Source organism: Acanthochromis polyacanthus, chromosome 15, assembly GCF_021347895.1.
Source record: "Acanthochromis polyacanthus isolate Apoly-LR-REF ecotype Palm Island chromosome 15, KAUST_Apoly_ChrSc, whole genome shotgun sequence".
NCBI lineage: Eukaryota > Metazoa > Chordata > Actinopteri > Pomacentridae > Acanthochromis > Acanthochromis polyacanthus.
The window spans coordinates 33589936-33617291 of record NC_067127.1 but is presented as its reverse complement, the minus strand read 5'-3'; the positions used below and the strand labels follow the sequence as shown (position 1 = coordinate 33617291).

Below are 27356 nucleotides of genomic sequence, written 5' to 3'. Positions count from 1 at the left end.
CAGCAACCATCACTCCTGTGTTCTAATGCTACATTGTGTTAGCTAATGGTGCTGAAAGGCTCATTGATGATTAGAAAACCCTTGTGCAGTTATGTTAGCTCAGGTGGTAGAGTGGGTCGTCCAATGATTGAAGGGTTGGTGGTTCGATTCCCGCTCCCGCCTAGTCATGTGCTGTTGTGCCCTTGGGCAAGACACTTAACCCTCCTTGCCTCCAGTGCTGCTCTCACACTGGTGTATGAATGCGTGTGAATGTTGGTGGTGGTAGGAGGGGCCGTAGGTGCAGATTTGCAGCCACGCTTCCGTCAGTCTGCCCCAGGGCAGCTGTGGCTACAAATGTAGCTTACCACCACCAGAGTGAGAATGTGTGAGTGAATGAATGATGGATCCATTGTGAAGCACTTTGAGTGCCTTGAAAAGCGCTATATAAATCAAATCCATTATTATGAATAAAAGTGTGAGTTTTCATGGAAAACATGAAATTGTCGGCATGACTTCAAATTTTTGAATGGCAGTGTATTTCATCTGTGTTAAAGGATGAAATTGAAGAAAACTCGCTTCTCCATTCAGGTCATTCCTTCTCAAATTAGCACATTTTTAGATAAATTTCTGCTTGATGATCTCCAATTTGCTTGAATCTTTCCTCAACATAAAATATCGAAAATTTAGCTTGATTTATCCAACGCTTTTCAAGACGTTGTTTGGAAAAATTTACCATCAACTCACTTTCAGCACGTTGTTACACATTGAACTTTTAAGCTTTGTTTGCACAAGAATATCACAACGAAATTCTCAACTTTTTCCCCCATTGTTTTATTTATGTTGCCTATCATTAATTTCTTCTTTCTACTCAATTTCTTACACCATGTTTTGCTCCCTGCTCTACGTGCCTTTTTAATTGCCCCTAGGGACAAATAAAGTTTTCTGAATCTGAAATTTCTACTCTTTAATTTTTATTGCAGAATTGATTTAGAATTTCAAAATTTACAGAATACTTTTTAATATGAAATCCTTGATCACAAAACTGAAAATATTAGGTTATTTCCAGTCAAATTTCAAAACTGACTGAGCAGGTATAACAAGTTGTACCACAGCATATCATTAAGAATTTGATATATAATTTAAAATTTCAACAAAATATCCATCTTTTACGACTGGGCAACAAGGCAGAGATGGTCGAGCAGAAGGAACCTGCTAATTTGAGGTGGATTGATCCATAAGCAAAGACATAAAAATAATATAAAGGCAGTCTGAGTGTTGTTTTAGCCACATGTTCACATCATGAGAGTGAATGTCCAGAAGAAAAGACAAAAAACCACCGTGAACAGTAGAAAATCAACATTTAATCTACAGTTAGAGTTAGACAGGCAGAGTGGAGATATGGTCGTACTTCATTTCTGATCTGATCTGACAGGTTTTTAGGCACAGGGACATACATTTAAAAATATCATATATTATATAGCATATATTATTCTATGTAGCATAAAAGCTCTTTAACATAACAACGTTTGCACTTCATCATTGGCTGTACAAAAATACATTTAAATCTTTCTCTTTCTCTGCACATTGTGGGCTTGTTGGTGTTTTACGGTGTGTGTCCACTTGGAAATGTAGGTGTTTTTACCGTCTTCTACACTTTGTATGCATGTTTAAGTGTGTGTATATACAGTATATACGTGTGTGTGTGTGTGTGTGTGTGTGTGTGTGTGTGTGTGTGTGTGTGTGTGTGTGTGTGTTCCTCTTGTTGCAGGCTTGGCTTAGCCGAAGTCGATACGAGGCCGGTACTCCAGAACCATCGGATACGTCTGAGGGGGGAAAAGGAGAAACTGTTCAGAGATACAATCAATCTGATGGTCTTAAACTGTAAACACGAGCATTTTTCAGATGATAACAACACGGCTGCTGATGCTGAAAACACAAAGAGGACTGCATGAATTTAGAATCACCAGAGCTGGAAGATTCAGTGTACAGGTTGTCAATTATAAAAAAAAAATTATAAAATATCAGTAACACACACACACACACACATACATACAGGACACATGACCCTAACCCAGTTGTCCAAAAGCAACTAATAATCACTGAATGAGGTTTTTCAAAGCTAAATGTCACAAATATTGTCATATTTGAATATTTAGAATGCAGCAAATACACTTTAAACCAAAAGAAAGTGAAAATGGAACAGTAAAATGCAAACACCTTCATTTTCAAAGCTGATTGGTGGTTTAGAAAAATCTATTCTACAATAGAACAGTTTGTTCTGCTTAAATTTTCCTAAATATTCTCACATTTCGCCCAGTACTAACACAGTTTTCTATAATAAGATGCCTATAATGAAGTAAGATTTCTAGCCATATGGCTTTTCTAGTATTTAACAAATATTAAATGGCAATAAGTGACAAAAAATAGGAAGGTTATTGCTGCCAAAGGAGGGTCAACCAGTTATTAAATCCAAATCTTCACATACTTTTTTCACCCTGCACTGTGAATGTTTACATGCGGCAATAAAAACATGACAGCATATCATTTTTTGTGCGGTATTAGCAGACTGTGTTTGTCTATTGTTGTGACTTAGATGAGGATCAGAACACATTTTATGACCAATTTATGCACGAATCCAAGTAATCCCAAAGGGTTCATATACTTTATCTGGCAACCGTAGAAAAGTTCTGAACTATGTGGATAAATGTGGTGTTAGAAGTTCTGTAGTGATGAGGAAGAAGTGTGGTTATGACTGAGGCACTTTGTTGGTGTTTGGCCGACATCTGTAAGTTGATAATATATGTTTAAATCACTTATATTTGATAATAGAAAAAGGCCACGTCCATTTAAGTGTGGACTTCTGATTTCTTTTTGGACATGCATAGATGTGGATATTTATTCATTTTGCTTATTGAGAATTTGCAGTTTGCTGGTTATTTTCTTGGTTATTTTCTATTTTCTCAAACTTATTAGCATTTATTATTTGTTTAATGCTAGAAATACCACATGACTGTAAATCTTACTTCATTATGAGGTAGTGCGTGAAGCCCTGATAAGAGACATGCTATTTGCTGACGACGCAACAGTAGGATCCCACACTCAGCAAGAACTTCAGTCACTGACGGACCATTTCTCCCAGGCCTGTAAAGAATTTGGGCTTACCATCAGCCTGAAAAAGACTAACGTCCTGGGACAAGGAACAGAAACACCACCAACCATTACCATCGATGGTTACGAGCTTGATGTGGTCCATCATTTCACGTACCTAGGTTCCACTGTCACCGACAACCTATCCTTGGACGTGGAGCTCGACAAGAGAATTGGAAAGGCGGCTACCACACTTGCACGCCTCACTACACATGTGTGGTCCAACCCCATGCTCACAGTGAAGACCAAGATGGCAGTGTACAACGCCTATGTCAGCAGTACACTACTATACGGTAGCGAGACATGGACGACATACGCCAGACAAGAAAGGCGCCTGAACACCTTCCACATGAGGGAATTTCGTGGCAAGACAAAGTCCCAAACATAGAGGTCTTGTCTCGTGCGGGTCTGCCTGACATGTTCACCTTACTCAGGCAACGCAGACTCCGCTGGTTAGGCCACGTTCACCGCATGCCAGACGGCCGCATCCCCAAAGACTTATTGTATGGTGAGCTGGCCACTGGAAGTAGACGCACTGGATGCCCACAGCTGCGATACCGTGACGTTGTGAAGCGTGACATGAAGGCTGTGGGTATTGACACAGAGACCTGGGAAAATCTCGCTGCTGATCGGTCACAATGGAGAGGAGCCATGACCAAGCACCTCAGAACAGGAGAAGAGAAGCTGACACAAGCCGCCACAGAGAGGCGGGCCCGCAGAAAGCTTTGTGTCAGCTCTGTCCAACAGACAGCATACATATGCAGCACTTGCAATAAGGACTGCCATTCACGCATCGGTCTCCACAGCCATAGTCGCCGATGCGTCAGCCAAGTACACAACTAGGATGCTATACCCATAGTCGACCCTGACTGAAGGAGGCCCACTTACTATGAGGTTTATAGGTGTCTTATAGACATTTGTGTTAGTACTGGGCGAAATGTGAGAGCACACATTTTAATAGCAATTTATAAAAATATCCAAATAATCCCAAAGGGTCACAGACCTTTTCTTGTGACGGTATTTGTATTTTCATCATATAGTTTCTAAACACACCCTACAAACTGACACCTATCAGTTTAGACACATTTCTCACTCGTTTGTTAAAGCTCAGGTGGATTTTCTGACGGACTCAAACACAGACCACATCTTTCTTTCCTCTTTAATCTGATTTCAAACTGCAGGATTCCTAGATTCAGACTTAAATCAGAATGTAAAGCCATTTCCATGAACTGCTCCTGGATCCACCTGAATCTGCTCTGTGGGGACGGAGGCCAAGTGTCTGAAGCAGAAGGGCCATAAAAGAAAATATGAAATAAAACGGGCCTGGCTGCTGCTCGCTGTGCGGAGGTTCAATATAAACGTCTATTTACAAAACGCTGTAAATCCACTGTGTGGAAAAGCACAGATGAGATGACCGTTTTCATTCAGTGTTTGGGAAATATGAAGAATCACAGCTGGTAAAAAGCAACACATTGATTATATTAAAGCATATTAAGGTTCAAAACCCAGAAGTGACCCTCCTCATAAAGTCCAAATCATTTTGAGTTCCTCATCAAAACAGACCAGATTTAGCACCAACATGTGCCTTTAAATATTTTACAATGTGCTGATGCTTTTCCACAGAAGAGTAGTGATGAACTGATGTGTTTTAGGGTTGATACCCAGAAAGAACAATAACCGATGTTTGGAGCTCTTCTGCATTTGCAGTAAAAATGGATTTAGAATAACATAAACTTTGTTAAAATGCCTGTTTAACTTTTACATACGTTAAACCTTCTGACCTCAAAACCTAAACGCAGGTTTAAAAGGTGTGTTCTCTTTAAAAACAAATCACCAAAATGGCGCCACTGATCGGAGCCACAGATTGTGACACTTCACAATCCTTGAACTACTTATCTGTGTTGCGTCATTCTGTCAGGAAAGTTAAACAAATTTAGCCTGAGAATTGTGATATTTGATCAAAATTTTATTTTATTTTACACCTAAAAATGAAGGAACTAGACTGCAAAAACACAAAGATTCGACAGTCCTCTATAAACCAGAAAGCTATCAGTGAATCTACGGCAATGACAAGAATTTCTGGTTTCTCTGATTGAACTGGAGAGTCAAAAAGTGGAAAAGAAAATTAAAAATGTAAGTGGTAAAATATAGTTTGTGACCCTAACCCTAACACCTGTGGTGCACGTTGATATTCTATTTTTTGTGAAATAGTCAAAAAAAAATTATTATTATTATCGTTATATTAATATTTATTATCCTACAGAGGGCATTCCTGAGTTCTCTCTGCTCAACACTTGTAGGTGGAACAAAAAATGTGGTTTTCATTTTGCTGCCGGATAAAACAAACAAAACAATAGGTCAACTTAAACTACAGCTGCAAGCAGCATTGGTCGGGTCCTCGCATCCTTGCTGGTCAGCGAATGCAAGCATGTCCACCAGGTGGCGCTGCAACTGAGAGTGTATTTCAGCCTTTGATGGCGACCTTTCAAAGGTGGCCACCAGGTGGCACTATCACTGTGAATGTATATCTACCCTGGTATAGCATCATGGCCAGACAGTGATCACAGATGTAAAGTTTAAGGCAGATTGGAGCATGTACAGATGAGTGACGCAGCATTTCATGCATCATGACGAATTTTCAAAATTCCGCCAGCCGCCATTTCCACATCCACAGACCTCTGTGGAGCATTTTGATCACTTTTAATCGCCCCTGCGTGGTCTACATCAGGGCAAATTTGAGTTCTGTTACCTTGTTTGAGTTTATAGCTTTTGAAAATGTGCAAAAATTGGCCCAAAGTCATCCAAAATATGACACATAATTCAAAATGGCCGACCTCCTGTTGTGTTTTAGGTATGGCTGTCAATTCCATTTTTGTGTGCTGTGACGAGTTACTCATGCCTACCAAATTTCATAGCTGTAGGTGACACATCTTGATCGCAACGCCCTTTTCCAGGTGGCACTATTGAGCCATTTTAGTTCACACCGGTGCAAGTTCCATAAAATATCAAATTTTTCGCCGGTCTTGATGTGTGTGCAAATTTTCACGTTTAAAGTATTTCTAGGCCTTCAAAATTGGTGCGCAGACCCTACTAAACACTGAAACAACTTTTAAACTGATGAATCTTTGGCCGATATGGAACAAACTAACCAAAAAAGCATCTGAACGAAGTCAGTGAGACGGGGAGCTAATTTATTACTGATTAAAGTTTGCTTTTAGCCAAAATGTCTAACTTCCACTCCGACTTCAGAATAATCCAGATTTTTATGTTTGCATTAATGAACTTATTGCTCTTGGCTAAAGGATCTTATTATATCAACACAAAACCACTTTTTATGAACACTTTGGAGCCGGATTGCAGCCACACAGGTCTCGGGATGCAAAGTTAGACTTTATTTGGCAAAGCTTAGCATTTTGTACATTCAACCTGATCACGAGATATGATCCCATATGACATATCCTGCCAGAATAAAAGAGTAGTTTCCTCCAGCTGAAACGTACGTAAACATCCAAAGACTGCTGGTTTCTATAAATGCAAACATGTCAACAAGAGCCGGAGGACACTTTTTTAAAATACACCAGAGAGCCTGAACTGTACAATTTTGATATAAATAAACACAACCGGTCTTCATCTGCCATGTAAATGTAGACTGTTATTTATAAAGATGATTTATACTCAGGGACCTCCTGCCTCCACCTCTACCAGTCATCCATCACTGAGGTGAAATAGTGCCAACTGTTAAACACATTCCTGCCTCCTTCGACGGCAAAACTCATTTGAAAAAGTCAAAAGACGTGAGCTGCCCTTTTCATAAAAAATTCAAAAAGGGGAAAAGGCGAGTGTTTGTGTCGGAGCAGCTGCAAAGTGGAGAGCCAGTCTCCTATTTCTGGCAGCTCGATGCTGCAGCAGAGCACAGCTGCTGTCATCTCCTTCCTGCATTCTGCTGCATCATGCCTCTGAAAAAATAAAGAAATAAAGACAACGGCGAGTCCAATCTAACAGGCCTGTCGGTGAGCCGCTCTGTCTGAATCTGACACTCCTTCACTCAGCGTTTCTGGCTCCAAATGGTTTAATTATATTTCACTAGCATCCTGTGAGCAGCCGTCAGCTAGTTTTAAGGGATTTTCTTCCCTTGTCAAAAGCCTGAAATGTTGAATCATTCAACAGCAGTAAAAAAGTTTAAAACGAGGGAAAAGGAAACTAAATTTGCTGTCAATTGTTGTTCAGTACAAATGACAACAAACTGACATACTTAACTCCAATATATTCGATTTTAACCTTCAATTCCAAGCAATTTCTGGGTGTTTTCTGGTCATTCGTTACTGCAATTTAAAGTCCTGCACCTCTATGGAAGCAGAATAACCACAAGTAGACATAACGAGAACTCAGAAATGTCTTCTATGTGCAGCTAGAATGACATAAATCATTTCCTTCTCCTAAAAAAATAGAAAATTATCTGCAATCACCACATGCAACATTTTCTAAAAGTGGACAGGTGTTACCAATATTGGAAAAAAATGGTGATTGTACAAACTATAGATATTTTATTTATGTTTTTTGTAATTAGATTCTTCATTAAGTCCCTGATTTCTTTATAATGTAACTGTTGGTCATAATGGAGTCAACAATGGCTGAGCCATGAAGTGCAAATGTTTTCCTTTTTTCACAGAATATTGTGCATATGGTTTAATTTTAGCAAACTTTTGAATAAGTCGTGTAGAGCCATGTAGTTTTGCTGAATTATCACAACATTCAGAAATACAGTTAAGTTTCCCGTGGAAACATCAGGTCAAAAATAAGTGAAGGACCATCAGAGAGTTGAAAACCTGCAGATTCTTGTGGTTTTTACAGTTTCTGAATCTGATAAATGGTGCAATTTTGGTGATGTAAAAAATGTTTAGGGTTTATTTCCAATGAAATTATTCAAATCTGGACGTCTGTCTTTGTACTCTCTGTGGAAACATGGTGGCAAGCTCGAGGAACCGACTAAATATCTTCAGGAATCAGTCTCGGGACAATGAAAATACAAACTAGATCAAAGTTTAGGAAAACAATCACCTGTGCAACTTGAAAATACTGAATAAATAAAATAGATTCATGTCATGTTTAACTCAGAAGATCTCAGATGTGTGTGAATTAATACTCGTTCCAGAAAAGTCCTATTTGGGTTGGTTTTGATTGCTATGATAATGCATTTTCTGATTGATTTTTTTTACCTAAAACATAACTGTCATGATTAGTGTTGGTTGGTCTGTCTGCCTGTCTGGTGGAGTATTGTGCTCTCTGAGGGCTTTTCTTGTTAAATTTATCACATTCATGCCAGCATCTAGCCTACTTTCTCTGATTTAACCACTACTGTTTGACTGTTTTATTACTCCACAAAGGAGGCGGAGCCTCAGCAGAGGTATGATCAGCTTTGGTTTGTCTGTCTGTTCACATTACTCAAAAATGAACGGATTTGGATGAAGTTTTCAGATAAGGTCAGAAATGAACAAGAACCAAATGATTAGATTTTGGCCGTGATGTGGCGTACAGTCTGGATCCACAGATTTGTTAAAGATTTTTGCATCATTGTGAGATAGCAGCACGGCGTCACTGTAACCATGACAACAAGTGAACACTACATCAGCTGCCTGCTGATGATCACATGATTGTGATCCTACTACAAATCCACCGCTGCGGACTGATCAGGATTTATCCATCGGAAATGATACAAGGAACAACTGATTAAATTGAGTCCAAGTCCAATCAATTCCCACCGCCCGCTACATATTTTAAGGCACAGGATTCGGTATCCGTACCCAACCTGTGCTCAACGTGAGGTCATTTTGTTTGTGGGTACATCTATATTAAATGGACACATTTTAAGTTGCCGCGATTTCTGATCATCAATAACTAACAAAGAAATGCTGCATTTCTGACAATGCAGTAAATTTCCCCGCTGTGGGATTAGTAAAGGTTTAATCTATGTATCAATGCCATATGAGGGAATGAGCAGCCTTGGAGGAGGACTGCGCTCTCTGAGGCTTTCTCTTAATTTAGTCATCCTCTAAATGCAATATTCATTTCAGCAAATAGACACTATACAAGCATAGCAGGACTCTCTCCATCAGGAAAACTGCATGTAAAGCATGTTTGTAATTGAATACACCTGCAGTTTTCTCTGTATCACTGCCACAGAGGTTTATTTTAGCTCCAGGTGACTTTTCAAGAGATAATTCCAGTTGCTGTCTTCCTGAATGTCTGGATGCCCTTTTCTCAGATCAACCTCCTTCTGCAAGCAGCTTTACCTTGACTTTTCTGTCGTACACTTTTTAAAAAGTTTCATCTAAGTGTGTTCTGGGTGGAAAACTTGCCTGAAGATGTTTAGAGAAAAAGTTTTGGGGTTTCAGAGTGAAGTTCCATCACAGAGGCCACAAACTTTCCTGCTTCTGAACAAACACCTGAAACTGGTTTGTGTTAACGAGTCGATGGAACCAATCTGTAGCAGCTGCACTTTGTGACTCACACCGATTCCAGGGAGGGATTGCTTGATTTACATAGTCAGATTACTGTTTTTAAGTTCCAGTCAGAGGAGGATTTGAACTTTGAACAGGATAAACATGAAACTGGATTGTGAGGCTGTGAATATGTTGTTGTAATGCTTTACTGGACAACAGTCTGCTTCAGGTCATCACCACCTGCCTCTCCATCTACTGCTGCATTACGAACATTGATCATATGACACAGCATATTGATTTTTGGACCATTTCCTGTCATTTTCTACACAACAGATGAGTATCTTGGCCATCTGAGCCCCTAAAACCAGCCAGCGGGTTTAAAAGACATGCTGTGTTTACAAAACTGCCAAAATTACAGCATTTATCAGAGCCCAAGATTGTAAAACTGGGGGGAAAATCATTGGATACTGACTTTTCCATTGATCACTGACAGATCAGTGAATTGTGTGAATCGTGTGACGTGCAGTCAGGACAGTTTTTCAAATCTAGACTTAAAGTCTTGATATTTCATCACCATCTTATCCTACGTGATTTATTTAAAATTTCGTAATTTAATTTTTTTGAATCAACAAAAATGAATGTCTTTAGTTTCTGTTAAAAAACTAAAATTTTGCATTTTTCTGCGCAACTGAAAAACCTCAACTGACTGAGCTACCGTCAACAGTTGGGTTACGAAAATTTAGTTTTTTTTTGGCTGAACAGCAGGCTGTGTTCACGCAGAGCAGATGGGAGTATGGAAATAAACTTAATATATTTTCAAAATTTAAAAAATCGAGAACACTGGTTCCAAACATGTGGGATGACTTTGTAAAGTGTAAAAATTACAGAGAAGACATTAACTGCAAATTTTAAATTTTTAAAACTACAAATTTAAAACCATTTCTAGGCCATGGTAAGTTGTTTAGATCATAAAGTAAAATACTAGCCTGCTCATTACTCTTTTGTCATTTTGTCTCATTTTTGTAATATTTTGTCTTGTTTTTGTGTGTTTTGTCTGACTTTTGTTGTTAGTCTCATGTTTGTTTGTTTTTTCTCATTTTAATCGTGTTGTGTTTCCTTTGTTGTCTCTCTTGTGTTTTTTGTCTTATTTTTGTCATTTTGTGTTTTGCTTTATTCGTTGCTTTGTGTATCGTTTTTGTAGTTTTGTTTTATTTTATTTTGGCTTGTGTCTACTTTTTGTTGATTTGTTTTTTGCTTTTGTCACTTTTAGTCATGTTTTTGTCATTTCTTGTTTTTTAACTTTTTTGTCTAATTTCTTTCTTTTTGTTTTGTGTCATTTGTCTCATTTTTTGTCATTTTGTGTCTCATTTTTGTAATATTTTGTCTTGTTTCTGTAGTTTTTTGTCTTTTTTTGTCTGACTTTTGATCATAAAGTAAAATACTCTATCATTCAGTTCCAGATAGCTGTGACTAAATACTTTGTGTCTTTGTAGAAACTCTGTAGTCTTTAAGTTGTAATGTGTAAACGATAAACTGAGACTGAATGTTGCTGAAATTGAACTTATTTGTCTTCAGACAATTCAGGTTGTTCATGTTTTGTAAAAAAAAAAATGTGAACATTTTCAGAATGTACTTTTTTGCAATAAAAGAAAAATTTGGAGTTATCATTATTTGTAGGTGATTATCCTGTGATTTTACTGGTCACTTGAGATCAAATTGGGCTGAATGTGGAACCTGAACTAAAATGAGTTTGACACTCCTGGTCTATAATATGTAGTAATGTTTTCCCAACATTGCAAACTCCTGTTGGAAAAATTTAGTTGATTCCAGTTGTGTTTTTTTTAAAAATTCTTTTAATTATCTTTTTAATTCTTCTAAAATACAAAACCTTCAGTTTTATATTGTTAACAGATTTTTGTATTTCAGTGAAAAATGCGTGTATAGTGATTAAAAATGTGAAAATTACCCAAACTGCTTGCAATTCGACAGGCTATAAAAACAAACAGAACATTTAATTATCCACTACATTCTCTTAGCGAGTTTTCTGTATAAAGATTTGCCCTTGTTTCATTTTTTCCCCCGTATAGCTAAGTAGTTTAGCCTGATGTGATGAATTTAAACAGAAATAAACCAAAGCGAGACATCCTAATAATAGGCTTACAGACCTCGGAGTGTTTCCACAGCGCAGTCAGAAGAGCATTTCTCATGTTTTTCAAAGTCACCATGGCGACAATCAGAAAGCAGCTTCATGTTCTGACTAAAAGACGTCCCAAGAGGCAACAGATTGATTTTTTTTTGCTCCCGAGTGAGTGCAGCCGTCCTGACCGGCCTCTAATTCGAACGTAGAAAACGAAGTCGAGCTGTGGAGTTGTCAGCAGGATGGGGCTGATGAATGACTTGTATGTTTTTCCTCTCCTACTTCTGTCTCCATCGCCGACTCGCAGGCTTCGTTTCTTTCTCACCCTCTCCGTCATCCCCCTCCTCACCTTGTCCTGAGCCAGACAGGGTTCAAACGGGATTCAAAAATAATTTCTTGGTGTTTATCCTTGTGACTCAGCCATCAGGACATAAATAATTCTGAGGGGTTGATTTCTGTCTCCTGTTGTGGAGGGGAAACTGCAGAGGAAAACCACCTCATGGCAGAGATGCCAATTTTGAATAATCTTCTTAAGACATGCAGCATTATTAATCAATAATTGATTTGTTGATAACAGAAACTGAGCACATTGAACATTTATCCTGTCCTGGGGCCTCATTTATAAAGCTTGCGTACGCACAAAACAGGGCTAGAAAGTGGCATACACCACTTTCTACGCAAAGGTTGTGATTTATAAAAACAAACTCGGCGTGAGAATGTGTGCACCGGTGCACCAACTTTGATTCTTGATGCTTGCTTACGCAGTGTTTCCCCTGGGTTGAAATGGCTGCGAGGTGGTGGGTTGTGCCGGGGGCGCGAAGCAACTAGGGGGGTCCGGGGGCACGCCCCCCCGGAAAAATTTTGAAAATCAAGATGCAAAATGAGGCATTCTGGCACAATTTGGAGCACATTTTGTTGTATTTGTAGCCATTTCCAAAAACTAAATTAAATAAAATTTTCATGTTTCTTTTCTAAAAATTAGTGATAGGGAGAAAATATGACAAATATAAACTCACTTGTCCTTGCGATCAAAACATGTCAACTAGTCCAGTCTATTATATTCTGGTCAGATTTCCACAAGCCATTCCAAAATGCCACATCAGCTCTTATTACAAATTTGAAAAAGATGATAAAGGACTTGAATCTGGAATCAAGTGGTGACTTTTACTTTTTTTCTAAAAACAACTACATGTTAGGTACCAAATTCCCACTTCATTTTTATTTATAATAAAAAGGTTATGTCATGACCTTCATTTTACTTAACCCTTTACGCTTCAGTGCGTCGTAGGTGTACCGCCGGCGGTACACCTACTAATTTGCATAGGAATTTCAAGAATGTCCGACGGCTGCAAACACAATTATACAAACACTATACGCCGATGGAAAGCTTCGATTCTCATGAATCCGCCGGTATAAACCACTTTCAGATGCGATTACCACAGCGGGTGAGAAAAACACATTTGTCCGACAAAAACGAATATTCATCCATCCGTTCTCTATACACGGCTTCAACGCACACAGCGCGACTCACATTTCCGGGTTCATTACTACACACAAAAAAAGATTCCACAAAAAACGGCCATAATCCAACCTTTTACATCAGATGACACAAGCCAGTAAACTGTTTTGTCCAAAACATGTCCTGAAGTCGTATAAAATCCCCGAATCGGTCATTTTCAAGGAAATGCACCTCGTGATGCCCGTCCAATATTCCCCGTATTTTTCGTAATTTTTTTTATTTAAAAATAGAATATTAGCGATTTTTTGTACTGAAAACGGCTGGAATTGATTGAAGCTTAAAGGGTTAAAAATGTGAAAGAAAACTTCAACTCTGGGTTAACAACTGGTTTTCTGAAGGAGTTAGTTCTGTTTTCAAAACTGTTACCTTTATGAACACAGAACTAGAATTTGAACACAGAATTTGTTTTGCCATTGAATGATATAATTTCGGGCACTCTATAAATCATTTTATCAAAAGAAACTAGGAACTTTATATTCCGTTGAAATCATTTGTCTCGTTCGTGAGAACGGGTTTTGTCGTGCCTAAATGTTTTAACGGGAGCCATTTTTGCAGTCACTGTCAATTCGTATCACCGCGGACAACAAAACAGTAAGCAAACTCAGTAAAGGAAGTGAGATCGATGCCTACACTGCGTTGCTTACTTTATTTTGATGACATGCGATAGTTTTGATACTTAATTTGACATATGTCTGTGATACACACCTGCTTTTAGCCCCGAAAAACAAAACGATGGAGCGCTGCCGCTTCTTATCCGCGATGCTCGTTGTTCGCCAATCGGAACGACCGATATTTGAAACACGAACTCGCAGGATGTCATACGAGAACTGAGTGTTACCGACCAACAGGGATGTGCGTTGCTGTCTTCACCCACGGCGAGAAAAAGCTGCCATTCTGTTGATTTCAGCGGCGAATCTACCGGACTTATGTGTCAATGCTTTCTAATATTTAGCATTACCTTTTTTTTTTTTTTTTGGTGCGGACCAGTGAGGCAGCAATGTCGGCAAAATTTTAATGAGGCGGTGGCCTATAGCAGCGAGGCGGGCCGCCTCGTCGTTTATATAGGAGGGGAAACACTGCTTACGCACAAAACAGGGTGTAAATCACAAACTTTGCGTATAAAGTGGCGTACGCTGTGTACGTTGTGATTTCTAAAACAAATTTGGCGTGAGAATGTGCGCACCGGTGCGCCAACTTCGATGCTTGCTTAAGCACATTTTGGAGACAGAGGGAACGGCAGTGCCGGAGGGTGAAGTGGCGAATTGAAACCAGATTGATCTCAAACCTTTATTGTCATCACTTATTAGACTTGTCGAGCCGGATAATCATAAACCCTCATTGTTGTAGATGTTCATATAGTGCGTCATTCGGCCGACGACTGTATTTGCAGAACTGTCATATATCAACACGGGCGGACTGAACGTTATTTCATTCGGTCATTTGACCGAAGGGCCACATCTGGGGCCGGTGCGGTGATCTTTATTAAATAATTTTGTTTACTGATCACCCGGCGCCTGTATGGCTCATCCATTTGTAGGGGTGGTCTCCGACGCAGTGACCCAGGTTCGATTCCTGCCCGCGGCACTTTTATGCATGTCTTCCCCCTACTCTTCTCCCCATTTCCTGTCACTCTTCACTGCAACTATCACAGTAAAAAGGCAAAAAAAGTAAAGAATTTTGTTTATTTATCCATATGCAGCCGAATGGGATGAGCGTCCAACCATTAATCAGCCCTGTACAGGCACACAGGCACACATGCTTCACACCACAACTCCCAAGTGAAAATGAATTTGTCTATGTGAACCGAAAAAATGTACATTCAATCAGTGTGCAAATTATTTGTACATCGGACATGATCATAGCAAATTTAGTGGCAGGGTGGCCTGGGTCAACACGATTCATTCATCCTGATGCACAGCAGTGAAAAGACTGCAGGCCGGCGCTGCGTGAAATGCCGTGGATCAGCAGCTTATTTATAAACAGATACATTCATGAGTTACTTTGCATTGACCATTCATGGTAAAATGTGGGTGTGTTGTGGGCGGGATGTGAGGTGTTCCAGCTGGTGTGTGATTTATCAAGAAATTGTGTGCAGCTGTGCTTACGCAAAGTTTTATAAATCAGGGGTGAAGGGCATACGCCCATTTCGGATTTTCGGCGTACGCAAACTTTAGTATGAATCCTACGCAATGTTTTATAAATGAGGCCCCTGATCTTGCTGGTTTAGTCAGCTGGGGTATAAAGATGCGATCTGAGCCAGTCTCAGCTCGTTTAAAACACAAAGACAATGACTGGAGCTCATTAAGCATCACAAAAGTCTTTGTCATGGTGCCATGGTGCTAGCTAAATCCTCACCATGCTCTCCACTTGCTAACATGGAACTGCCTGTAGTCTGAGTGACCACCCTCTTTGGTTGCAACAGGAATACAGGGGGGTCTTGATTTACATCAGAATTCTGCTCCTACAGTGCGATGTAACGCGATTTTCAGAACGTAAGTCAGAACTCATACATGTACACAATGTTAACAACGAATGTTAACAAAACCGTCTTCCTCGTATAGCGGTGTGCGACGCTGTATTCATCTGCTCTGCTTGCCAACTAGTTTCTGCGTGAAATTTGTTTTAAAATCACAAATGGCACGTCAGAATGATGGAACAAGACTTTCTCAATAAATTTGTTGGAGATGGCATCGTAACCACGAAATGCTGTAGGTCAAGGATGCTGTAAACCGAGGACCTACTGTAAACAGTAAGAGGCTCCACCTGGTGGAACAACCAGGTACTACAACAAAACTACAATACTTCAAGTGTGTATCATCTCAGAAAACACTGTTACATCAGATCAGGTCACAGAGATATCGTAGTTTTAAATATTTTTTCATAACTATAGAAGCAGCATGATCAGATTGTAGCTAATTTATAACAAACTCTAAATACATTACGAATATGTGTTATGCTGTATTACATTACTATATTGCCGTTTTAAGCGATGTGTACTTACTACATAGCTATTAAACATACTACAACAATATAAATATGCTATCTTTGTTGACCTTGGCTTGATTTAACATATGATGCTCTAGCTGGAGATCATAAACCATCACAAGAGACTCCGTCATGGTGCCCCTTTACTAGATAAACACCCATAATGTTTGCCAACATCAAAAATGTACGCCTCCTTTGGTCGCTATAACAGGTAAACAATAAGAGGCTCCACAGGGTGGCGCAATGAGGAACTGTGCCTTATCAACAATACTGTAAGTAATCTAGTAAAATGGGATTAGACTGGAGGCAAAAAAACAAAAAGAGTGCTTCCTTTAGCAAGCCCTCTTCACACATTCAGCTTCAATGCATTTAAATTCTGGTGCTTGTTGAGCTCCACAAGAAATCTGAAGACTTTTTAGCTAAAATCTAATCAGTACAGCTGTTTTCCACTTCTGTTAGGGATATCTGCAATGAAGCTGGACCAGGATTCAGTGAGGTGGGGTTTGCATTCATTTCGCTGCAGATGTTTTTCAGTCAGTTGTGTTGCTTTGTGGCAGAAACACAAAAGTCTCTGCTGCACTCTTTGCAAGTGATTTTTTTCTCTACATCCAGGAAAACAGCAAGCGAGGAACTATTGCTTCACCTTCTGCTCCACACATGTGATTTTTTGCCCATCTGCTCTCTGTTGTTCATCACCATTCTGTTCTGGACTGCAGCGGCAACATCCAGGGGAGTTTTGCACAGGCAGCTGCTGCAGGGTGTGCGCGTGCAGCAGCATGACAACTCCCCAAAAGTGAAGCCAAAACATCTCAATAACTCCCAGCTGAGAGTTTAGGAAGCTTTCTATGAGCAGAGAAAACATTTTAATCCTCTAAACCCTGGGACTGAATGGTATGTTATTGTTATGTTTTTTTTAATCATCACAATTCAACCCTTTATCAAAATCAGAAACTGAACAACTTTCTGATGGTCTTTGAGCTATTTATCTGTGACGTGCTGTTCCACTGGAAAACTCAACCAAATCAAAGTCGCTTTCTTTCAAATGTCCCATTAAAAAAAAAACACACAAAATATAAGCCATTTTCTGTAACTACATTCTGCAAAAAACAAAAAATTCTACACTTCTTGTCAGCAGACTAGCTTTGGGAAACTTGGCTGTGACCAATAATCTCATTACAAAAAATCAGGGGCTATTTAGCAATAGTAGGCTGAACTGCAGGTAGTGTTAAGGCAGAGCAGAAACAAATTAAACATCTAATTAATAAAATAAATGTATGTTATTTGGTGTTGGTAACGGTCGTCAAATTTTCCAATTTACGTAAAATAAGCAAATAAGAATTTCAACTTTGGTGTATTATTTTTTTATTATTTGTGGCATCACATCTGTGTTGTACTGTCCACATGATATTTCTGAATTGTCTGTATTTCTGGGATCCGAGCACCAAATGATGTGCATGACTCTAGTAAAACCCATGGGTTTTTCTCTCTTCTTCTTCATCTTAATTCTTCGTCCGCTTTTTGAATCAGATTTCTGAATGCCTAAAAACACCTGAAACCATGTGAAAATTTGCACACACATCAGGACCTGCAAAAATGTGATATTTTAGGGGAATGCCACAGGTGTGTACCAAAACGGCCAGTGCGTGTCACCTAGACCCATGAAACTCAGTACAGGTATGTAACTCACCACAATGCACAAAAATGTAGCTGACACCCATGCCCCAAGCACAACAAGAAGTCAACCGTTTTGAATTATGTGTCATATTTTGGATGATTTTGGGACATTTTTGGACATTTTCAAAAGCTACAACCTCAAAGGGGGTAATGCCGGGAAACCTCAAATTTGGCCAGGATGTACAACTGGCTGTTAGGATGATCAAAATGTTCCACAAAAGTCTGAGGTCGTGGAAATGGTGACCGGTGGAATTTTGACGATTCGCCATGAAACAGGAAGTGCTGTCTAACTAGACTGCACATGCTCCAATCTGCCTCAGACTTTACATATGTGATCAGATTCTGGCCCTCATCACTTCCATAGGCTGATATACATTTACAGTCATAGCGCGACCTGGTGGACATTTCACCATGAAACAGGAAGTGCTGTCTAACTCTCCTGTACATGCTCCAATATGCCTGAAACTTTACATATTTGATCAGAGGCCCACCCCGATCACATCCACAGGCCGAAATACACTCTCAGATGCAGTGTCACTTGGTGGACATGCTTGGATCCGCTGACCAGTAAGGATGCGAAGACCCGACCAATGCTGCTTGCAGCTTTAACTATGGTTGTTCTGTTTCCATAGAGGTGCAGGACTTTATATTGCAGTGAAAAATGAGAACCACGTGTCTAAGAAAGTAACAGAAGTAAGAAACAAAGAACGCTGCTTCAGGTTTAGAGGTTTAAATGTCAGCTTCATAGTTGATTGTGCTAATTAAATTACAGGAAGCCAAAATCACAATTGAAATTAATTTTTCATCACCTTATATTGGAGGAAATCGCTTTGTCTGACAAAATATGCTCAACTAGTAATCCCAAACATGTAAAATCAGCTCCTCAGTTCAGAGGATCAGATGCTGTAATTTTGCTTAAATCTCAAGTTTGATTTTTTTCGGTCGCGAATCATCAATAAAATCGAATTCCGCAGTAATCCTTGTTGTGCTACTTGCAGGGATTACATGCCAGAGCAGCTCCCTTTCAATGACTTGTTTTATTGTCCTCTAATATGTTTTCATAATCTGTGTCCACAGCTCGCCATATGGGATAAAGGAGCAGATGGAAAATGACATGACCTACAATTCTGACAATCTGTGCACACTCAAACACGCAATCTGTATCTCATTATTACATAAGAAGCATGTCGACTCCAACAGGACTAATAGGGTCGAACCGTGTTTTATTTTGATCAGTTTAAAGTCATTTGTGTACTTTTCTGCTCATTACGCAACACGATTATGTAACAGGGAGGAAAAATAATTCCATCTCGTCATAACTCAGTGAAAGAGTTATTCCAGTTAAAGTGTAAGAAAAGACTGCAGTGAGATGGGAGTTATGTGAAAGACACGAGGGCGCAGCTGTCTCTCATTTCAGGCCGACTTCCTCCCGCTGACCCAGGATCTGACGCCTCCTGCTGAGCCAGCTGTCTGCACTCCTCAGTCACCGGCCGCCGGTGGACGAGACCTTTCAGTAGCTAATCGCTCACATGAAAACACCCACGTGTGCTGATAAACAGATAAATATGCCACCGCCGCCGTGCACAGGAATGTGTTCGTTCATGCACCAGCAGATCGTCACACTGAAGCGACGACGGACAACGACCTCGAGGCCTGAGAGCATCGGCACGTTTCACACCAGAACAGGACGACTCCTCCTGCCGGGAGCGAGACCATTCTGCTATCTCTGTGAGGACCAAGTCAGATTTTAGGCCTCAAAAGTGAGGAACATTTTCTTTCCAAAGCTGTATGAGGGTTTTGTCATTGGTAGTAAGATGTTACATTTTAATTCTCTGCAAATCATCACCATATTTGTATATGTATGTATATCACACTCTAAATTCAGTTTCAAAATTGTGTAAGGGTCATTCCAGAACTGGAGGACACTGTACATCCAACACATCAAATTTCAAATAATCCATGTACAAAATACTAAAACATTTACTTATCCTGAGACCAAATTTTAAAAAGAACTAGGAGAAAAGAATGTTTGAAAATATCTTTTTAAAATATGAAATAAGTCTGAGGTTCCCCCTAAAATACAATTTTTCTTTTGTTCCACCCCCCTAATGACCAAATTGAATCTCAAATAAAACAGTTAAAATGAAATTTAAATCTCTTTGTTTGGTATTATTTTTTGCATGGATCCCTCAAACAACATAATATTTCAAATAATAATTATTATGCATGGAACGTGTGTCCCACAACAACCTTGTTAGCACGACCTTTTTAGAAGATAGAAGAAGAAGAAGAAAACAGTACATCGCATGATACGCTGGAATTAACATCATCAAACAGTTTTCCTAAAGAATGGGCAGAGCAAAGCTATGTCCTCTCTTCTATTTGTCATATTTTCATGACATTGTCAGCCTTGATTGAATGTCTCTCTCTACCTCATATTATCAGGATCAGACTCATTCTTTGGACTGTTTTCCATCAGTCAGTTTGTCCTCTTGGTCAGCAGTAACAGCTAGCTAAATATCTAGCTTCTACTGCTGAGAAAAAGATCACATTAGCATGGATTGGAGTAGGGTTAGCAGCAACACAGAAAACATGGAATAAAAATGCTACCATTGATGTGTAAGCTGAGCCAATCAAGCCTTTGATAGTTTATTACCTATTATTGATGAATATGGAGCAAAACATTGTAAAAGAGTAGCTTTATTTTTCAAAAATGTTGAAGCCCAAATGTCCTCCAGTTCTGGAATGAACCACGTAAGTTGTAACATATCTATATGGAACCCTAGCCCTAACCCAAATGTCTGCATTTTTTCCCAGCATTGTTAACACCTGTGAGCACTAGGAAGTGTTAGACATGTGGCTTCCAGGATTTAAATTTTTTTACGAAATAATCAAGAAATTCAGCTTTTGTTATTCATGGCATTACAAGTGTGCAAAAAATATCTCATCAGCTGCAGTGATGTCTGTTTGTGTCGAGTTTTTGTGTTTTCTTGCCTGTCCGGCTGGTTTTATCATCTGTACTGAATCCTGCAGTAAGCCTCACCTGATCCTGGTTCTCTAATCACCCGTGCAGCGTAAGACACCAGTTCTTCAGTCACTTTGTAGCCGAATTCTCAGCCGTCTCTGCCTGGCAGTCAATCACTTCATTCTAATGCGCATCTCTTGTCAAGTTTGGTCTGTTCTAAATACCATTTTGTTCAAGTCTGTTCACATTCGCTGCTTCTCCATGTTACATCTTACAGCTTGCTTTCCTGCTCAGCCTTCTTCACCTCCACCACCCAGACGCCCTCATCTATTCCACATTTCCCCTTGGAAACATCTTCTGTTTCCATAGAGGTGCAGGACTTTGTGTTGCAGTGAAAAATAAACCCACAGTGAGGGAAAAATGTGACAAAAATCGTCGAGAAACTGCTTGTAGCTCAGACAGTTAACACTCAACAGGCACGTCAATGAACCAGGTTTCATACACTCGCTCACACACTTTCATTCTTACTCGAACCGTACTTTCATTTCTGGATACATAACCACAACCTTTAAACCTGATGTTAAACCACAACGTAAAACGAAGTTCCCGTTCTGGGCAGATCGGTCTCCATGGTGTGAACGAATGCAAAACACATACATGCAGAAATAAATGCAAATGTGCAGACAGAAATAGGAAGTGAAGGCCTCACGTTCTCTCCGTGTAGCCTCCACCGGGTCATGTAGATGAACTCCAGAGTGTGATCTCGGCCCATGATTTCTCCATTGCACAGCACATCCAGCTGCAAGATTAAAAATAAAGAAACAGATTGATTGAACTAAAGGGTCAAAATGAAAACACGCTGCAGGAACCTGCCCACAAAACTGAGGAAACGATGAAGAACAATCTCGGTGCTAACGTGAGAAATGAAAGAAGAGGGGAAGTTTACTGTGGTAACGAGTGGGAGGCTGCACTGAATATGTGAATGTTTCACCACTTTTAGCTCCGTCTGCACAGACCCAACAGTTTTTAATGCTTCAATAAAGGAAAGAAATATCAAAGAGCATCCGGTGGATTTAACACAGATCACAGTTTGACTTCATCTCGACTTCTGAGACCTACAGAAGTGTTTTCCTCAATGCTAGATCACTGATTTTCCGACATTAAACTGAGGTTTTAAAAGCTGTACTAAATCATGCACAAATTGTTTTTTTTCAAGCTTAAAATTTGTTATTTTAACTTGTAAAACTGTGTTTTTTTTCCTCATTTGCACGATGAACTGATTGGACTTAGCTTTGTAAAGTCAGCCTGCAGCTATTCAAACCAAATGACTAGAAAACTAGAAAAGTACTCAGAGAGTGGAGTACTTTACGTCCATTTAATGTACATGCATCCACAAACAAAATGACTTTGTGCTGAGCACAGGTGTGTGCAGGGCTGGACTGGGAAAGAAATTCAGGCTGGGAGATTTCCAGTCAGGCCACTTCCGCCGCCGCAAGGGTTGTGTCACGTGGGATAATGCACCGAAATTTTGTTTTTTTCCTTCCAAAAATATGCCTTTTACAGTTATGTTATAGCAATTACAACACTACTAAACAGACAGTAAGTCTATTAAACACAACCATAACGACAGCTCCATACAGTCCAGTACTTTTCTCTTCTGTAATCTCTTCACTACCCTCACCAATTTTTCCAATGTTTTCCTTTTCCTATTATTTATATAACGTGGAATTAAAAATATATATATTATTTTGTCAGCAAATCATTTAGATGTCAGCTGGTCATAGCTAATAGTACATGCAAACACCAATGTTCATTTTATAACTGAAAATTGTAAGTCAACTGCCTATCCTACCTGAAGAGGGGGTCTCAAACGTTTTCAGGCTTCCTGCAACCCACCTGACACCTGTGGAGCTTATCTGGGCCAGACATTTTTTATTATATTTTGGCCTTTGAAGTCTGATGATGCATTTGTGAGAAGAACCGACCGTTTGTAAACTTAAGGGTGCTCCATAATCTTCACTCCTTCCACTCTCTCTCCTCACCGCTCTGCAGTGCATGCTTCCCCGTTCTCGCTATGAAGGGGCGGGCCATAAAGCAACTAACCAATCATGGCACGTTTCTTCTAAAAAAATGTCACTTTGACCAATCCCTATCCTTCTGATTTAGAGCTCAGAGCACTTGCTTTGTGTGAGTGACAGGAGGGTGGGCGTGTACTCTGTAAGGCTTCTGGCGCTGCTGTCTCTGGCCTGTCTGCCAAAAAGCCGATCAACTTTTTATTCATTGGCCTGCCAGTCCGTGGCTGGCCTGTCCAGGCAGGCCAATAAGGAGGCAGGCCACCGGGAAAAGTCCCGCCTCTCCCGATTGCCAGTCCGGGCCTGGGTGTGTGTTATGCATGTGTAGTTATGTAGCTTTGATCTGTAAATGCCTTGCATAAAGCGTGTCTAAACACACTGGGAAATTCTAAATTCTCCAGAAGTCCACCTGCTGATCTGGTGCTGCAGTCCAATCTGTAACTAGCTGCTATGTTCTACAAAAAAGTGCAGTCACAGCTTGAAATAAACATCTACATCACCTTTTGTGTGTTTTTCTGACTTTGATATGAGAGGCAACCAACCATCCAATGTGTAGCTGTACTTCAATGTGACAGAGTAAAATAATGGGGTGAAAAAAAAAAAAAAAATTTACTTAACTTTAAAGGGAGTCCAATCAGTCAGCTTTAATTGAAATAAGTCATTACAGACTAAATGAGGCCATTAAGCAGAAGTACTTACATCTTTTACCAATTTATCTTTTTTAGGGATTAAATCAGTGGAATGAGTTCACAAAACTGTATTTGGCCAAAAGAATTCACTTTTAATAGGAAATTTAACAATATTTTACATGTCATGGTTACTGTTTGCACCTTGGGTTTTGTTCTTGAGTTTTTAAACGTCTTCTTTTCCTTGAGTCTTTGCTTATCTGCGTTTCAAAGTTACTTATCGTCCAACTTTTGTGTTTTCCCTCCTTTTGATCGCCCTTTCCGCCCTCATTAGTTTCACCTGTGTCTTGTTTAGGTCTTTGTTTGTTCTTCATATCTTTCCTTTTTTTTTTGCTTCAGCCTGATTTCTTAGTGTTCTGTTGCCTTGCCTGTATTCTTAGTCTGCCATTAAAAGCTGTTTTTGAATCACTCTCAACTTGTGTGCATGTTTCAGTCTTTGGATCTTCACCTCTTTACTATTCATATCTGGAAAAAGCTTCTCTGTACAGTCAGAAAAGTTTAACCTCAGTTTAAAAAGCTTTTAAAACACCATTTGAGCATTTGTACAACATTTGAAAACATTCTATATTTTAATGTTGTGTAAAGCACCTTGTAACTCTTGTTCTGAAAGGTGCTATAGAAATAAAGTCCATGTCTATTGTTATGACAACACTGTAAGGTTAAGGGGGACAACGTATTCATCGTCATAACTGTTTAAATGCTATTTTTATTTTTTATTTCCAAGTTTTTTTTGAAGAAAACCTGCTAAGCTAAGGTCATCTTCATGATCAACATATCTTCAAATGACATGCAGGCAGTTCAAAAGGTGATGTGGAATTCGATTGGGTGGGTGGAAAAGTTAAACTGCCCTCATTTACTTCATCAAAAAACATGTTTCCCGTTAAGACGGTGAAACGAGCTGAATGGGTTCTTTACCTCGTAAGAGCTCGGCAGCTTTAGTTTAAGACTGAGGAACTTCTTAATTGTTCCCACGGTGACTCTACTGGAGCAGCGGATGAATCTCTTCATCAAATCCTAATTGGAAGAGAGACAAATTCTATTACACCCTGATTCAATGAGGAGAGGCGGCCAGAAGACAAAAATAGGTTTTTCCAGGGAGAAACCTCAAAACACAATCCAGCGTTTAAAAGACATTAAATACTGAAAATACAAGAAGTTAAGAAACATTTAACAACCCAACAGCAGCTCAAAAAATATTCCCTTAATGCCATTTTATAGAGAAAATAAATGGAAAATTTCACTTTTTAGAGTTTAATTACTCGAAAATGACCTAATAAAAGAAAGAGAAAAGAAAACACGTACAGTGACGGTGCTCTCCCCCGACTGTCCCGTGTTACGAAGGCAGTCCAGACAGATGGCGATCTGAGGGTCACTCCTGTGGTAATCATCATCAGCAGCTCCGTCATCATCATCATCATCACCAGCGTCGCCGCCATCGATGCCGACATCAGGCAGCCCGAGTCTCTGACACCTCAGGGTTTCTGCTGCTGGGAGCACACAACAAAGTCATTTCAATTCAGGGGCCACATTCAGCCCAATTTGATCTAAAGTGACCAGTAAGATCACAGCATAATAACCTATAAATAACCACAATTCCAAATGTTTCCTTTGTTTTAGTGCAAAAAAGTACATTCTGAAAATGTTCGTGTTTTAAAGACTTATCTTTTGACAAAACATTATGAACAACCTGAAATTTCTTCAGAAGAATAAGTTCAATTTCAGCAACATTCAACCTCAGTTTATCATTTACACATTACAACGTACAGATCACAGAGTTTCTACAAAGGAACACAGCATTTAGTCACAGCTATCTGGACCTGAATCATGGAGTATTTTACTTTGTGATCAAAACGATAAAAGTCAGACAAAAAAAGGAAAAAACAACAAAAAAGACAAAATATTACAAAAATGAGATCCAAAATGATAAAAAATGAGACAAACGACACGAAATGATACAAAAAAGAGACAAAAAATTAAATAAAAAAGGTAAAAGCCATGAAAAATGAGCGAACAACAAAAACAAGACAAAAAATTACAGAAATGACACAAACGAGATCAAAAATGACCAAAGCGAGAAACAAAACGATAGACAAGTAGACAAACAACCCAAGCGAGACAAAAAAGACAAAACAAACAAAAACGATCCACAAAACAACAAATAAATCAAAACACAAAATGGCAAAAATAAGACAAAAAACAAAAAAAGGAAACACAAAACAACAAAGTCAGGCAAAAAGCAACAAAAACAAGACAAAGTATTCCAAAAATAAGACAAAAAAATGACAAAAGCGAGAAACAAAATGACGATAAAATAGACAAAAACACAAGTGAGACAAAAAGGAAACCAAACGACAAAAAAAATGAGAAACAAACGACAAAAGTCTGAAAAAAAATTAGTATTATATATTACAAAAATGAGACAAAATGACAAAAGAACAATGAGCAATCTCTCATTTTACTTCATGATCAAACAACTTGTCATGGTCTAGAAATTTTTTTAATTTATAGTTTTACAAATTTACACATTGTAGTTAATGTCTTCTCTGTAATTTTTGCACTTTACAAAGTCATCCCGTGGGTCGCTTTTGGCCTCTGAATATCCTCTAAAATCTTTCTTTAAACGGAAAAATAAGGCAACGGTTTAAAATGTAAGGATGATGTACAATAATGAAAATGCAGGACAGCCCCCTTTACGTATGAGCAAGAAATTCCCTGAAATCAACGTTGCCCCACATTCAATCTGATGATTAATCACACGCTGCTGAATCAGAACTTGATCAAAAACTCCCCCAATTTCTAGTTCCAATTCAAACGAAACCAAGAGAGACCGTAAATTAGAAACAAAAAAGAAAAAAAAAGAATAAAATGGTGAGCAATAACGAGATGTGTGGCATATTGACACACAATCTCCCAAGTTATAAGAAATCATAGCTGTTCCCCTCATAGTGTCTGTGATTACAGGTTCAGAACAAGTTATTTGAGGTCATCTGGATCCCATAATAACAGTTTACCTCACCTTGACCGTTTTCTTTGGGCTGGTTCTTCTTCCAGAATTCAAGTTCTTGCTGTTCCTCTTCTATTTACATGAAACCACAGATACAAAGAGGAAGTGTTAACATGAAGCACACACTGAAACATTCTGATCAAACTGCTGAGAGGAGACCGGATTAAGCTGTAAAAACTGTAAAAACAGAAAAGTCAGATTTCCAACTTTTCAACTGTCCTTGAACTACTCGTCTGTGAAATCTCGGCTTGACATTGTGCTATTTAATCAGAATGGTGGTTTATTTAAAACACAATGGAAAAAATAGAGTGTTTGCTCTAACCAGATTCTGTAAAGCATTCTGTCACTCTTGTATATTCTGTAGATTTTATCTTCCTATATTCTATACCTTTATTAGATATCCATGCTGCCAACTTAATTTCCCTCCAGGGATGAATTAAATCACCTAAGTGTTTAGTCCAACTTTATACTGCAGTGAAAAATGGACCAACAGTGAGTAAAAATGTGACCAAAATGGGTTCAGAAGGGCATTTCTCCTGACTGAATGAGATGTTCTTTCAGGTTTAATGTAGAACTTAAACAGCTTCATGCTAAATAGATGCACGCAATCATTCTTAAAATAAAGGTTCCCTTATGAAGACTTTATTTATTATTATCACATGTGCTGCAGTGCAGTAACTTTGCTCTGCAGACCTTTCTTATAGAAGATATTCAGAGTGATAGTAGCAGATGTAGATAACATTAGCGC

General features: G+C 39.1%; 1 protein-coding gene across 2 annotated transcripts in view; it reads right to left on the bottom strand.

Annotated features, from left to right (window-relative positions):
• Positions 1-1320: 1320 nt before the first annotated feature.
• Positions 1321-27356, bottom strand: part of LOC110964933 (polycomb group RING finger protein 5-B) — a 42257-nt gene continuing 16221 nt past the window's right edge. Inside the window, exons 5-9 of one of the 2 annotated variants that reach the window (XM_022213796.2) lie at positions 26621-26680; positions 24907-25091; positions 24520-24618; positions 21556-21645; positions 1321-1802 (exon numbers count right to left, since the gene is read on the bottom strand). In XM_022213796.2, the coding sequence (XP_022069488.1) occupies positions 1755-1802; positions 21556-21645; positions 24520-24618; positions 24907-25091; positions 26621-26680 (482 nt within the window). In that variant the 3' untranslated portion in view covers positions 1321-1754. The remainder of the gene's footprint in view (positions 1803-21555; positions 21646-24519; positions 24619-24906; positions 25092-26620; positions 26681-27356) is intronic. The other variant, XM_022213797.2, reaches the window with a different exon arrangement.